This window comes from Sciurus carolinensis, chromosome 3 (genome assembly GCF_902686445.1).
Source record: "Sciurus carolinensis chromosome 3, mSciCar1.2, whole genome shotgun sequence".
Lineage (NCBI taxonomy): Eukaryota > Metazoa > Chordata > Mammalia > Rodentia > Sciuridae > Sciurus > Sciurus carolinensis.
This window is the reverse complement of record NC_062215.1, coordinates 168953000-168969081: the sequence shown is the minus strand read 5'-3', so window position 1 is coordinate 168969081 and position 16082 is coordinate 168953000. Positions and strand designations below refer to the sequence as shown.

The 16082-nt window shown below is 43.6% G+C and overlaps 1 protein-coding gene across 2 annotated transcripts in view; it reads left to right on the top strand.

Annotated features, from left to right (window-relative positions):
- Positions 1 to 3186: 3186 nt before the first annotated feature.
- The window catches only part of Wdfy1 (WD repeat and FYVE domain containing 1), a 45908-nt gene continuing 33012 nt past the window's right edge, over positions 3187 to 16082 (top strand). Inside the window, exon 1 of one of the 2 annotated variants that reach the window (XM_047543633.1) lies at positions 3187 to 3362. In XM_047543633.1, coding sequence (XP_047399589.1) covers positions 3226 to 3362 — 137 coding nt within the window. In that variant the 5' untranslated portion in view covers positions 3187 to 3225. The other variant, XM_047543634.1, reaches the window with a different exon arrangement.

The following is a 16082-nucleotide window of genomic DNA, read 5'->3' as shown; positions in this document are numbered from 1 at the left end:
AATATTCTACGGTTTATCCCGCCAGCCATCTTAAAGGTTCTCAAAAGACCTCGATTGAAAAATGAGTTGGCTTGCCCCCAAATTATGAATTGTATTTAAAAACACTAACAAAAGAGGATTTAAAAAAAAAAAAAAGCATTGGGAAAATAAAATAATAACAGTGGAATTATGAGTTTTTTCCTTCATCTTTCTTTAGTTACATCATTTTATGCTTTTCTGTCAAAAAATACTGATTTTTAAGTGATCTTATATGAGGTCACAGAGAGGCTTGTCTGAATTCCCAGTTTTGAGTTGCCTGTTGAACATCTAGACCCCCAAAGCCTCTTCCTGTGGTGGACTTAAAGGCAACAGTGCCCCTGCAGTCACCCAGATTGGACTCCCATCATTGATTGTTCCTGTTTTCACAAACACTCTCTTTGGTCAGTTACCAAGTCCTCTATCAGCTTATTTCCACAGCAGGCACCTGAGGACTCTTCTTACCTCTTGCCCTGATTATTGTAATTGCCTCCAAGCAGGCCTTGTCCTCTCTCCCTGCCCCAGACAGTCTCCTACACTCATCTCCAATTAGAACACCACCATCATCTCTCGACTGCCCATTTCACTGACTTTCTGGGGGACACCCTGGCTGCCGCTACTGCCTTTTTAAAATTGGAGGGAGATTAAGCCAATCTTCTCAAAACCCTCCACTGGCCTCCCATCCCATTAAAAACAAAATCCTTACTATGTCCTCTAGGTTGAACTGGATCTGTCTGGTGACTTCTCTGTCCTCATCTCTCTTCTCATCCCTTCACTTGCTCTGCTCCAGGCTTGCTGGCTGTCTTGCCGTTCCCATAAAACTCCAGGTGTGCTTCAGCCTTGGGACCTGAGCACGTGCTGTTTCCTCTTCCAGGATAGAACTTTGCCACAGAATGGGAGGCTTCCACTGCCACACGTCTCAAGTTATATTTTCAGAAAGCAGACACTGAGAGGTTAACACATGGAGTTATTTATTAGGGGGTACTACCTGTGAGGGTCCAAGGAGGTAACAGGTTTAGGCAGGAGTCGTCAGCTATGAGACTGACAAAGCCTCATCCCGCCCAGGAGAGAGTGCTGGAGTAAGCACTCCCAGCAGGGTGTCCCGATGGTCAGGCCTGCAAGCTCCCATCTTGCTGGTTGCAGAAAGCAGGCTGTGCTGTGCAGGCACCTTGCCTCTCAGCAGCTGAGGCAGTCCCTGAAGGAGCAAAGACCAGAGGCTGCCTGCTGACCACTCATCTTCCAAGAAGGTGGATCTGTGCCTTTCATCTCTGTAGCCACCCCCATCCTCTTTAAAAATCACACCACCTCTTGCCTCCTACCACCCTTCCTTGCTTTATTTTCTTTATTGTATGTAACATGGTCTAATATATCTAATTATCCGTATAATTTATATTATACCATATAATTATTTTACACCATATAACTTAGTTATCTATTTTACTATCTGTTTCCTTCATTGGAGTGTAAGTTCTACCAGTAATTGTTTTCCTCTCTTTTGGCCACTGCTGCATTTGGAAAGGCACCTGCTTCATAATCGGCATTCAAAATATTTGTTATTTTTTGGCCAAAGTTTTTAGTCAACTGTCTAGACATTATCTTGTGCATACCTTGCAAGAACCATGTCTTAATCATCTTGTCTACATATGGCATATGGTAGGTGTGTGATACATGTTTGTTGAATTGATGAATAAATAAGTCTATGAATGTTTGGTTATTAACTTCAACGTAAGAAAGTATTGGTGCAGCCCTGTTCAATAGAAATGCCATGGAGCCACATCTGTAGTTTAAACTTGACATAAGGAAACCCAATCATATTAATTTTGATGCTATCTTATCTAACCTAATATACCCAAAGTAATATCATTTCAATAATCGATCCATATGAAAATTATTAATGAACTATCTTACATTCTTTCTGTTTTACACGGAGTCCTTAAAGTCAGGTATGCATTTTGTCCTTATAGCACTTCTCAGTTTGGGCTAGTCACATTTCAAGTGCATAGTGTAGAGCCAAATTCTAGAGCAATTCTTCAGTTCAGGTGCTGGAAAATACAGTGGAGGGGGTGAGGGACTAACAGAAATGGGCTGGAGTCAGTGACTTCTTGGGTCCTTTAACCTACTGTCCCTTTAACCTACTGTCAAAGTCCTCCAGCTAAAACCACTAGGTGCACACCATTAGTGGAATGAGTGAGGCTGGCTGCTTGCTGGAAGAAGGCACATCACCAGGAACCAAAGGGCTTCTGGGTAAGAGGATGTCCACATTTGAGTTCGTGTTAGGTGATTGCAGAGGGTTTAAGGAAAGAGGGCTTCCCTCTGGACTGGGTGTTGACAGGAAGTGTGGGTAATTCTAAGATTGGATATTTTTAATAAATCTTATCTAGTGGGAGCAAGACTAAATAGAAGCTAAAGATATACTTGGTAAAGAAAAGGAATCCCTCATAGTGGCCAGGATAGAAGCATGTTTGATCACTTAGTCATTTTGGTGGTTTGTGCAATGTTCATATTTGGCTACATTTAAACGTTGTTAGAGAGTGGTCTGTGCGATGTTTATGTTTCATAGGAAGGATCCCTGCCACCTTCTAGTCACATCGAAGCTGGTCAGGCAGTAACTGGCCAGCTCTGGGAGGTTAAAAGATGCTCTTCTTTCTCATAGCTGTGCAACATTAAGCAGGTAAATGAACTTTCCTGTGGCTCAGCATTTCCATCTCTAAAAATGGGAATATGAGAGCATCTATCCACCTCTCAGGGTTATCGGTATTTGTGAGATAATCTGTGTAAAGAACCTGGGATGGTCCCTGGCATACAGTTGCCACTCAAATATCCTCTACGGCCATAGAGTCTAAGATACCCTATTATTTTTTCGCATTTTAATTAGGGTGTGTCTTTCAAAAATTGGCTTCTTAGATCGGGTGCAGTGCAGTCTCATTATTTTCTGAGGGTTCTGGTTTGGGAGACAATGCCTCGTCCCTGCAACCGTTCAATCATCCCTAGTGCCGCCCTCGCTTCTCGGCAGAAGCCCTCCGCGGTCCCCGCCGGCCCACAGACTTTGCTGCCGCGCAGCTTCTCCAGGCAATACGGGCTCGCGGCGGCAGTACTCGCGGCGCTACGGCGGCGCGACGCCCACGCGGCCCGGTTGCCGAGGAAACCGGCGCGTCCCCGCCCGCCCGGCCGTCAGCTGATGGGCCGCCGGGACGCCGCGGCCGCGGGAACATGGCGGCCGAGATCCACTCCAGGCCGCAGAGCAGCCGCCCCGTGCTGCTGAGCAAGATCGAGGGCCACCAGGACGCCGTCACGGCCGCGCTGCTCATCCCCAAGGAGGACGGCGTGATCACCGCCAGCGAGGACAGGTGGGGCCCGCGGGTCGCGCGCGCGGCCGGGGCGCGCCGGGGCGCGCCGGGGCGCGGGGCGGAGGGGTCCGCCGCTCCGGCGCTCCCGCACTGACGCGCGGCCCGGCGCCCCCACGTCCCTCGCGTCCTCTGAGATCCCGGAGGCCTCCCGCGGGTCCTCCCGCCTCCGCCGACCGCGCCCGTCGGGCCGGGACCCCTGTCCCCGCGCGCCCTTCCGGCCCGGGTGCTAATTCCCACCGCGCCTCTCCACTTCGGGGCCCGGGCACTCCCGTCCCCACCGCGCCCCCAGCTCCGGACCTCGGTCTCCTCCGCGCCCTTTCACTTCGGGACCCCGGGACTCCCGTCTCCACCGCGCCTCTCGGACCAGGAAGCTAGTCCCCACCGCTCCCCTCTACCTCGGGACCCAGGGACCCCGGTCTCCACCGCGCCCCTCGGGCTCGGGACCCCGGGACTCCCGTCTCCTCCGCGCCCCTCCAGCCCGGGACCGCCGTCCCCCCTCCGCTCTTCCGACCAGGGAGCTAGTCTCCACTACGCCCCTCCAGCGTGGGATCCAAGTCCCCTGACACGGGACCCCCACCCCCTCCAAGCCAGGACCTGGTGCTACTCCTGCCCAGAACCTTCGCTTCCTTTCTTTCCTTTCACCTGGCACTCGACTCAGGAATTTCTTGGCCCTCCCAGGCCAGTTCCAAGTCGCCTCCCCGAGTCTGGAGGACTGACGGTTGGTTACAGCGGTTCTGGGTTCTGGCGCGGGATACTTTTCCCTGCAAAGAACTTCCAGGGTTATTCACCTCTTCCTTCTGGAACTGGGGTTTACACCTCCCTGCCTTATGCCAGGCCTCAAGATCAGTTATTTTCGCCACAGCTGTTAGAACCACCAGAATTCTTATTTATTAAGAAGTTTTTAAGTAGTCTTTTTAAATAAAAGTGATGACTGTCTTTTTAAAAGAACAGATGCATTTATTTACAAAGAAAATTTATTTTCACCTCCACCTTTAGGAAAACTGTCAGCACTATAAAGAATAAACTAAGACTCTTTAGCTGTGTGCACACAAAGACTTGTCTTGTACTACTGAGATATCCTGCTTTGGACTCCCCACACACTTTGGAAGCATTGATTTGATCCAGTTTTCTCATTTTACCCAAGAGGAAACTGAGGACAGGGAGGTGAAACTGGTTAGTTTGAGTCACAGACATACTGGTGAAGCCACGACCCAGGACTTCCCTCTGCTCACTGGTCTTCAGGGGAATGTAACTGTATTGGAACAGTATTACTTCTTTTAAAACTTGAGCACCTTTAAAACCGTAAACGTGTAATACTTGAGTGGCTTTCTGGTGGGAATGTGAAGGTGTTTATTGAGTGAACTGTTTTGCCTTGTTACAATGAGCCGTCTTAAGTAGTGATGTGCCAAAAGTCGAAAGATTTTGTGGAAGATGGAAGGTACTGCTGTTGAAGGTAGAGTCCTGCTTTTTGCAACTATACTTTTTGAAGTAACATGGAGGGCCTGTGTTGAATGGGAAGAGAAACCCTAAAGCCCTGAACTCTTGTTTGACCTTTGTATTTCCCTTCTGGGTAAGCTCAGGACCCTTTCCTCAATTAGGAAGTGAGTTTATTGCAGGCGACCTGGGGCCTCTTCCTGCAGTTTACTTGTAACTGACCACAAACAAGGTAAGGACCCATTAGTAGGACTGGGTGTAGGTGTGTGAAGCAGGAAGGGAGTAAGCACAAAAGGGGTGCGTGAGCAGTGGGAGAAGATGGGAATGTAAAAAAGGCAAGGGACAGAATAATGGTGTTTGCATGATATGCACATAGATGCAGACAGCACTGTAAAAGTTAGCACTCTTTATTTAGTAAAATGACTCCTGCATGTTAGTTCAATTGCTGAATATTGAGACTGTTGGGCAGGAGCAGTGCTGAGAGATGTTTTATGGAAAGTGATTACTAAGCTGCTCTGGGGAGCCTTGGATCAGCTCGTTTTTTCCCTGGGGCACCACTGTCCCTGCAGGGCTCTGGTTGATGGCTGGACTGGGGGAGGGTTGGTGCCTCAGGTTTCTAATGTGTGTTTCAGGCCCATGGATCTTTTTTGGAGTAGGACAGCCTTTTTAGTGGGTGCCACGTTTTAAGAGATTTAATGAAAGCACCTGGCTGTGAGCTTTTTTGTTGTTGGTAGTGCTACTGGTGAGTTTTTCACATTGTCTTAAATATGTGACATACTCTTCATTTATTCATTCCTGTATCTTGGAATACTGTATTTATTGAGTACCAGGCTCTTGAGGTTACAACAGGGATCAAAAGCCACAGCGCCTGCCCTCACATAACCTCTGATTCATTGATATTTAAGGCCCTGACTTCAGGAAGCCATCGTGTGTACCTGAGGAAGTAGAACACTGACCTTGGCTCATCAAGGTGTTTGTCACCTCAATGTTTGGTGTAGAAAGACAGCTAACCCAGAAATCACTGTTTCCCAAGGTCTAAACAGTCTAGTGAAGAGATGGTCCTGTGGACTCAGCTTCCACAGTGATAGGAAGACGCGAGAAGGGGGCTCCTTGATCTGGCTCCAGGGTTCAAGGAGTGCCTCCTTGAAGAGATCCTCAGAGCTGGTCTTCCCACTTCCTAGCAGTGGTGTGTAGAAGATCTGCACATCCTTATACCAGGCAGGGGAAAAGGATCATGGCTATTTCTAGGTGGCCAGAACAAGAGATGCGTGAGTGGCCATGGCAGGAGGGAGGACTGAGAGCAGAAAGACCAGTGTCCAATTTTGGAAGGACCTTTCTGTGTGCCACTTTTAGGAATTTGGACTTTATTTTGTAGGTGGTGAAGAGCTGTTGAAGTGTTCACAACAAGCAGATAACATGATTGGAATTTGTACTTTATAAATAACAATGGCTCATCTTTTGAGAGTCCATTCTCTCTACCAGCACAGAATTGGGGTTTATGTATATTATGGCATCTAGTGTGTAGCCTCCTCCACCAGGAAGTCATGGTCATCTTCACATATCAGCAGCTCCAAAGTTCAGTACATGTAAAAGTCAAAAGTGTGTGTGTATAAGTTGAACCTGAATGCTCATTTGATACAAAAACTTGACCTGAATGGATAAGACTGTGCGATTTATCCCTTGCATTGTGAGCATTCATTACTGTGGAAATAGCAATGTATTAACTGAGGATACTGTCCCAGGCCTTGCTGGGAGTATTAGGAACACTGTAGTAGCCACTTCACAGGTCAGAAAATGATGGCACAAGAGACATTGAAGTCACTGCCCCAAATCACTAGCTCTGAAGTGACATGATTGAGATTTGAACCCAAGTTCTCTTTACCATGGACCCAGTTTTTCTCTACTTTTGGAGAAATTGAGTTCAGGTGGTATCAGTCAGTGATTGACTAGCAGCAAGTGTAAAATGTGGGCGTTCTGCTTTTTACCATGATTTAATGATCCTTCCTACTAGTTATCAGAGTTTAAAGAAAAATTGACTCGTACCTTGTATATATAGCTTGTGTTTTAATCCTTAGAAAGGTACCTGTTACCATTTAGGATTAGGGTACAGCTGCAGTTAGCTCATTTTATAAAAGCTGTCATCAGTGAGCGCTAGCTAAGAGTATTCTGAGTAGAAAAGTGAAAGATGTAAGGGTTTTCCTGAAGTTAATGTCCACTTTTCCAAAGTTTAGGTCAGTGGTTCACAACTGGGGTGATTTTGCCACTCCTCCCCCACCCTGGGAACTTTGGCAGTCTGTGGAGATATTTTTCATTGTCGTGACTCAGGAGAGAAAATTAGTAGCATGTTGGGAGAGGTCAGGGATGCTGCCTAACATCCTGGAAGGCACAGGACAGTTGAACACCCAAGGGTTATTCAACCCCAAACGTCAGTAATGCTGAGATTGAGATTGGTCAAGGCCTAATGTCCGTATTTTCTGGTCTCTTTAGAATGGGGATTCTCAAACTGGGGCATGCATCAAGGTCATCTGGAGGTCTTGTTAGAACAGGAATTACTGGGCCCCACCCTAGAGTTTCTGAGTGGGAAAGTCAGATGGGACCTGAGAGTTGGCATATCTGCCAAGTTCTCATTGGTTTGGTTTGGTTTTGATTATTTGGTACCAGAAATTGAACCCAGGGGTGTTTAACCACTGAGCCACATCCCCAGCTCCTTGTTTTGTTTTATTTTGAGACAGGGTCTCAGTAAATTGCTTGGGGTCTTGCTAAGTTGCAGAGGCTGGCTTTGAACTTGTGATCCTCCTGCCTCAGCCTCCCGAGCTACTGGGATTACAGGTGTTTATCACTTTGCTCAACTCCCATGTGCTTTTGATGGTCATGCTGTTGGTCCAAGGATCTCACTTTGAGAACCACTGTTCCACAAGGAAGGAGAATTATTTGTCATGTGCTTGCCTCAGGATAGAATACTCTTTACATTTTGTTCCTTCCCTCCCCTTTTTTTGTTTGCTTTTGGGATGTATTTGCCTAGGGTCATTCACACATACCCACCTATTTCCCAACTAAACCAAACTATGTACAACAGCTAAATGCAGTCAACCCTCCAAACAGTGTTCAGAATTAAGACTTAATTCCATCACACCTGGACAGGTAATTAGTGGATGTGGCAATGAATTTAGGGGTCTGGTTAGAAACTGTCTTAGGTTAATATGTCATGAACAAAATAAACAGAATGGTCTTAGTTCTTGTATAAATACATTTCTGTTTTTTTAGTGATAAATACCTTAAATTCTTATGTTTAAACTTCTCTTGTCTCCTAAACCTAAATTAATTTTTTTTAACTGTAGTTTGAATTGCCTGAACTTCGGAACTGAGAACTTGAGCTTTTGAATATGAGCAAAGTATAAGAATGATAAATTTATGAAGTTTCTTTATACTTCTTGAATCAAGAAAGAAAGTGGTACTGTCTTTACTGTATTTCTATTCAGAAAACTTAAAAAAAAAAAAAAACCACCAAAATTGTTTCAGTAATAAGTTTAAATGAACAGCAGTTAACTTTCTGACAGGGGAAACAGAAAGTGAGACTCTGCTTTCAGAACAGAAGCAGCAGGAGCTAATTTCCTACACAGATTGCTTTTTTGGACTTCTTTACTGGAACTGCACAAACATTTAAACAGTCAGTTGTTGAATGATAGAATTTTTAAAAGGTAAAAACTCTGTTGTAAAGCATTATAAACATGTTAAGGTTACAGGCTCGCTCTCTTCATTTTTGAAGAGTAGAGTTTGGAGATGAGCCTGCTTCAGGGACTGGAGGCCAAGATTGTTTTCTGCAGGAGACTCAGTTTTGTTTGGCCTCAGTCAAACAAAGATCTCATGTGTTTTCAAATGTTTTATGATGTTGCACACAGGTTGGTAAGTGATAAAGGTTACAGAAATCCAAATTCAAGTATTTTGTAGCATCCTTTTTTTTTTTTTTTTTATACACCAGATATTTAATATGTTTTTTTCCTCCTCTAAGCACCTTAAAATAGTTTTGGAAAAAACTTGTACGTTTACTAATGGTTCATGTGTTCATAATCCTAAATAAGTAGCTTGATTTTTTTATATGCTTAGGAGGAAACCTGGTATAGGTGGAAGTTTTAGTTTATACAGAAAATCAGGTGCTACCTGCTAAGTTTTAGTTGTTATGCAATGCTGAAAAGTAGGTTCTTCAATTCGTGTTATAAAATAAGCTGAAGTGAGAAGGCAGGAAGCCTGGGTGGAAGGGCATTTATTCCTCTATTGTTAAGTGACCCTTCACTGCCGTAGTCACTTTCTTTTTATAGCAGAGATATGAGCATAGACTCTGAAGCCCCAGTACCTGAGTTTGAATCCCAGCCATGTGACCTTGGACAAGGTGTTTCACCTCTTTGTGTCATAGTAAGAGTACCTGCTTTATAGGGTTTTGTGAAGAGTCGATGAATTAATAGAATAAAGAGCATAAAACGGTGCTTAGCTCAAATGTGAACTATCATTATTTCCATTTCTTTTCCATTTTAGTACTTTGATGTCATCAGAAACTCAGGATGTCTCTGCTTTCTCTGTATGTATGTGTGTGAGTAAAGTAAATTTTTTCCTGCCCGAGTAGGGCAGTGTCATTTGGGAGTCACTTATAAATCTAAATTCTGGTTATGTCTTTGAGACATGCCTTTTCTTTATTTCACTTTTTTGGTCACTCCAGTAATCCTAATTTAGAAATTGTTCCCCTGCTGTTAGGAACCCCCATGATCAGGCTCATTCCCTCACAGGACTCACACCATATCCTCATGCCTGTGATTTATGATAGTCCAGGGACATGAAATCAGCCCAGCACGTGGGGTGAAAACGAGAGGCAACACGCAAGGCTTCCAAGCGTTCTTTCCCTGAGGAGTCCCACAGGATGCGCCGAACTCCTCCAGCGCCAGATCACGATGACACATGCGAAGAACTGTTTATCAGGATAGCTCATCAGAGCCTGGGTGTGCACAGCTTTATTAGAGGTCGGGTAGGTGGGTGCCCTCCTGGCATGTACCAGAACTCCAGACTCCTCAAGGAAAGCATGCGTTCAGCGTAAACCATGTGTTTTGTACAAACATTAAGCACAGGGAGCCACCCTGAGCTAAGGAATGCGGAGAACTCTGGAGGTCCAGGGACCCAGCCACAAGCCACTGACCTTTTAAAGGACAGTGGTCTCAGGCCTGCTGCCTTAACCCTTTCCTGCACACCTGCTGTCTATTCCCAGGGGCTTGTCCTCCTCCCCTCTTAACCCTCTTTTTAAACCTCCAGCCCTGCAGTAGCATGTATGTGGCTTCTTGAGCTTCCAGGAGGCTCGCTTAAATCTATCCTGCCAAGCTCACGTCTACCCTGGCACATGCCACATCTTTTCCCTGCTTTCCTTTCTTGAGCTCCTTATTTCATCATGTCTGTGGGGACCTTAGAACTGGTTCCTGCCCAGCTTGATTTCCACCTTTATCTTTTCCTTCTCAGTGGTTCTTTCATGCCCAGTGAAACCCACATGTGCTCTGTCCCAGTGACATCTGTACCTTCCCCACCTAGATGCTTTGTCTCATGTGGCTCCTCCCCAGGCACCTCCCTTCCCTTCTCCCGTATTCAAGCCCCACCTTCTTGATCTACTTCAAGTTCCACTTCCACCATTGAGTAGTGTTTCCCAGCCACCAGCCACCAAGTCCTGTCCTTTCTGAGCTTTCTTCAGCACTTACAGTACTTACTGGTTATACTGAGTTAATTATAATCAGGTATTATTACTGTCGCTTTAGATTTATTCATCTATCTGTAGGCATAGCCTGTGTCTCTCCAGGGCAGTCACATAGCAGGTTCTCCACAGCTGTTGCTGTGTGGTAGGTTTTCCCCTCTGGTTAGCTTATTAGCCTGCTGGTTTTTTCACAGGAAACAAATTGTAATGTAAAGGGTAATTTTGGTTTCTAGAAATCAGGTATTCATTTCCCTTCTTTGCAGAGTGTGTGTGTGTGTGTGTGTGTGTGTGTGTGTGTTTGAGGTACTGAGGATTTAACCCAGTACAGCTACCACTAACCTGTACCTCCAGTCCTTTTTTAAATTTTTTTTTTTTTTAATTTTGAGAAAGGGTCTTGTTAAATTGCTGAGGCTGGCCTCAAACTTGCCATCTTCCTGCCTCAGCCTCCCCAGTTATGGGGATTACAAGTGTGAGTCAATCATGGGGATAATTTGTTAGCTTTTTTGGTGGCACAGGAGTCCGAAGAGATTGTTTTGAGTCAAAAAGAAAACATCTGCAGATGGGAAAGTCATCCCCCCAGCTTATGGGGTGGGTGGGGATAAAAGCCTCATTGGAGGTAATGCAGATGCTAGGTCCAGGCAGGGCCTTCCTCCCTGGGTAACAGTCTGCCTGAGATCAAGTCAGCGAGCCTGCATAGTCCTCACTTGCCCTGGCTGTCTGGTATTCTCTAGATGGTAAGAAAGGGTGGACATTTTAATTTTCCTTAGTCTAATTCTACTCTGCAGAAAGAGGCTGCTTCCTCTGCTTTTTAGTTTAGAGAATCAACTATGTAACAATGTAGTGTTTTCCCTCTGTCACCCAAGGAGATTCCTCATTTTTGGCATCAAAAATGAAGAGGTCAGAGTTCCGGAAACTTGGTTGGAAGGAAATTGCTGTTTATTTGATAAAAGCAGAGTGCATTGATGACCATATCATTTCCTCTCCTTTCAGGCTAACTTCTTAATGTTCTAGCTATCATCTAGAGTACCAGAATTACACATTTTCTTCTATTTCTACTGGAGGTACTGTCAGACTAGGAAAAAATGTCCTTTGCTGTAAATGACACCAGTGTTTGGAGATATACCAAGATGTGAATTCAGCATCCCTACGAGTGGCGGGTCAGCGTTCCTCAGAATTAATATTTGGTCAGCATTTGAAAGAAATCAGGACCTTTGTCTTAATTTGTAACATATAGTATTCTCTGAAATTCTTTTTAATTAGTTAGTTGAATATTCTCTATTTTATGGCAGTGTAAAATTTAAAGGTTGGCAGTGTAAAATTTAAAGGTAAGCAGTGCTTTAATTTTTTCTATTTTGGGGTACTCAGGGAGTTTTAAGAAAAAAAATTAAACATATTCGGGTTTAGAGAAACTGATGCTTTAGGCGAGGTTGAACTTGGCCTTGTGATTTTATAAAAATTCCTGTGTGCTGTTTGAGACCACTTAAGTGTGGTCATGATTTTTGAGGTTACATTCAGAGAAGGTTTACTGGAAAATATGTATTGAACCCAAATGTATGTCCTCATGAAATTGCAGATTTTAAAACATTACTCATTAATCCTACAGGATGCCTTCTGGTTTGAGAGCCAGTGCTTTTCAGAAGAAATATCATACTTCGAATCTAGTTTTGTTCCTACTCTATTGTAACTTTAAAGGCATGATGATTCCTTAAGGTAATCTTGCTTTTCATGAACTCTTTGAGAGCATACAACAAAGGGACTGGAAAAAATGAAAAGGAGTCTCTGCTCCTATTTCTGATCCTGAGGCCTGTCTTCTAACTGCTCTAAGATGAATCTCCATGGAGGAAATACTTAATCATAACTGTGTTCCTAAGTCTATTTTTCATACATCAGTAGGAAGGTAAAAGGGCATACAGAATTATTATCCTTTGTAGACAAGATGATAAATGTAGTGTGATATTTAAGAGTAGTAACTTCATCTATGTTTTTTCTCTAACTTTTTTTCAATCTAAGTATTCAAATTAGGATCTATGCAAAATGGGTATTCTAAATTTCCATGAAGAGTTAAATTACAGTCATTTCTTTACTAAGCACTTTGAAATCTTTGGCACTAGTCAGTGACTGAATGCTCCTTTTTTTTAATTTGCAAGTCAATCTTAAGTGTGCTTAAAGGACTACTACTATTCTTTGAAACAGCATTGTATAAGTTAGCTCTTGCTATGAAACAGACTACCTCAATATGGAATAATAAATAGCAGGTATTTGTTATTGTCATGAGCCTCTGGGTCACCAGTCCTGTGGCTCAGCCAAGGCTCGCTCATGCTTGTGACCAGCTGTGTCTCTTTCACGTGCTTGGAAGTTAGCTGATTATTGACTGGTTGTGAATGATTCAGCTGGAACATGGGGCTGTCTTTCATGTCATTGCTCCACCTGCAGCGGGCTAGCCCCTCCGGTTCATCTGACATGGTAGACTTCCAGTCAGGGAAGAGCAGGCAAAACCTCTACTCAGAATTGGCCTCCATCACTTCAGCCACATTCTGTTGGCCAAAGTGTCACCAGCCAGTTCATGGTCAAGGGTCAGGGAAATAATTTCCACCTTATGGTGGGAAGAATAGCAAAGTACTTTACACAAGGCATGGGTACAGGCAGGGGTTGGGTTAAGCATTGAGCCCATGCTTTGCAATTTATCTGCCATAAGCCACAAGCATTTATGTATTGTATTTTATGTTGTAGTTAGAGTCAGCTGAATCTAGACTTCGAGTCAGTGGGAGATTGGTGCTAAACAAGAATGGCGATGCCAATACAAAGTCAGGATTTCTTTAGATTTTGAAGTTAGAACTAGACTTTTTCCACACTCTGGGTTTATTTCAGGAGAACATAATTTAGCTAACATTTCATGTTTCTTGGTTTGGAGTTCCTGTTTAGGAGAATAAAATGTGAACTTTTCTGAAAAGTTCTTCATAAAAACTATTTTGCTTATTATTTAGTATTTTGCTTTGAATTATTTCCTTTTGTGCTATTTTGAAATGTGGAATTTTCACCATCTTCTGGTAGGAGAGGAGTAAAATCAGACAGAACAATTAGAGCCCCAGACAGTCCAGTGCAGGGCCGATGTTGGTTGGTATGACGTCAGGATTGTATCTCTCCTTGCTCCTGCCTCCTTATGCATAAAACAGAAGCAGAAGAGTTATCCTCCGGGACAAGGTGTCTGGTTCTCAACAGACCCCAGGGTCTGCCTGGATCCTGATTTGGTGTGTGCAGGAGGCTGCCTTGTCAGTGCAGGGGCAGTTCACTGCAGTGAGCCACCAAAGTTCAGCAGGGACACGCGTTTATTCCATCTTCAGGCTAGAGAGCCCCACGTCTTTTGGTTGTCTTCTCTTTACCCGCCTTTCTGCATCTGACTTCTTTGCCCAGCATTGCTGGCCCTCCCTCTGCTCTCTGCTCCTTTGGGAATGAACCTGCCAAGACCTACCCACGTATCTCTAGCTGTTTCCAGGTCTGGGTCTTCTCTTTGGGCTCTCTTACCCTCTGCACTGACCCCCATGAAAAGGGCTGAACCTCTGGTGAACTCACTACTGGCAGATTGTATTCCAGACTCCCAGGCCTGCCGGAGGCGCGAGTTCATGTTGAAGGTCAGTGCAGACAACAGAGCGAGAGTCCTTCATGAGGCACGGCCGAAGCCTCATTAAAGAAGGAAAGTGGCTTCAGTGTCCTTAAAATCACCTCTGATTGTCATGCCCCCAGCTACACAGGAGCTTGATACTCGACCCGGCTGTACTCTTCAGCCTCATTGCTTTCATCGGTGACGCAGACAGACACTTAAGAGAGTGGAACGTTTTTACGTCTAGAATCACATGGCTACACTTGAACTGCAGACAGAATCAAGTCCCCGAGTCCTCCCGGGCTCATTGTGTGATTGTTGGCGTGCTGGGGAGGTTGTTTCTCGGTTCTCCCATCCACTGCCTCCTCGTGAGGAACCAGAGCTTCGTCTGTCCTACTTTGTTCTCTTTCTTCACCTCATGCCCTTGATCAGGTTCCTCATGGCCTGCGGAGCAGACCCAGTGTGGTTACACAATTTAGTTACATAATTTATAATATACTCTTTTATATTATAAAAACTAAACATTTCATAAAAACTAAACATTTTTCAGAAAAACTAAACATTTCATAAACATTTTCCTGTGCTTCTAGGTCTTCCTATTTTAATAACTAAGCTGTAGTCAGTATGAATTACTGTAACTAATAGTAATTAGTAGTGAATAATACTTTATTCATCCTATATTTGCTAATGAATTACTATATCATTAACCCATTTCATTATTTAACCTGTTCCCCCAATTTTTACTCCTTCCTAATGCACACAGGAACTTATTAAATGTGTAGTTCTTTTTTTCCCCCTCTTAAATAATTTCTTTAGAACCAATTGCCAAACCTGGAATTCCTGAATCAAAGTTCGTCATTACTGTTGTGTCATTATTATTATCAGGAGAGTATGAATTTTCTCACTGTGTGGAGCAAAATTCTTGCCTAAAAGTTAGTTCTAACTTAGAACACTGACAAAAATTATTTTGAGGCCCCAGAAGTGGCATTTATTGCTGTTTTGAGTTGTTCTTTGCTTATCCCTGTACAGCAATGTATTACAAAGACATTTTAGTCTGACATATTTAAAATAAGGAAATATGGTTCACCTTTATCATTTCATTTATCTGGAAAAACCTGTGAAACCTGTACAGTTCTGCAATTAGCAAATGAAGGGATGGCAGTATTGGGCACACTGTAGTTACAGTGCATACAGCGTTACTGTCCCATGGAGAGAGAAGGTACTGCAGGTCTGTGAGGTCCCCTGTGTTGTACTGAAGGCCGGAGGAGACAATGGAATCCTTCTACAGGGACAGCAGCAAGGGGGGATTCGGAAACCATTGACACAACCTCAGAGGGGAAAAAAAAAAAAAAAGGCACATTTCCTTTCCAAGTAACTTTTGGAAAAAATATCAGACTATTGGTTTAAAACAACTTGAAAATAGAGCTTGGAAAAGAATGAACATGTTTCTAAAGTTATGATTTTAAGGAAAGATTTGCTTTTCAGATTGACATGATCTTGGAATATCAAAGAAGATCCAGAGCCACTAGAAAAAGTGGGTAGAATAAGTGACAGGAAAAATTCAAAATGAGTTTAGGTATGTGGGAGTAAAGTTGTCAAAATACTGACTGAAAAATTCAGCTGTTTGATTTTATCTTTGTGGAAAGAGTGGCTTAGACATTCATCTGGCAGAAAATATTGTGGCTTATGTAAAAATAAAACCATCTGATCTTGACACTTTGGTAATTAGATGGTTTATTAATATCATTGTAGAGTTTTAAGTAAGTTTGCATTTGGTAAAAGGTGACTGAACTATATTAATGTGTTCATTTCAAATTATAGAATAGTAGATTTTGTTTTCAGTTTACCAAACAGTAATTTTTTGGTCTGGAGTTTATCAATTTTTCTAATAAGTAGCCTGATTTGAGCCTGCTTTTACAGCTATTTGTTAAGTCAATGAGAAATTTTCTGATCATACATGAAACAA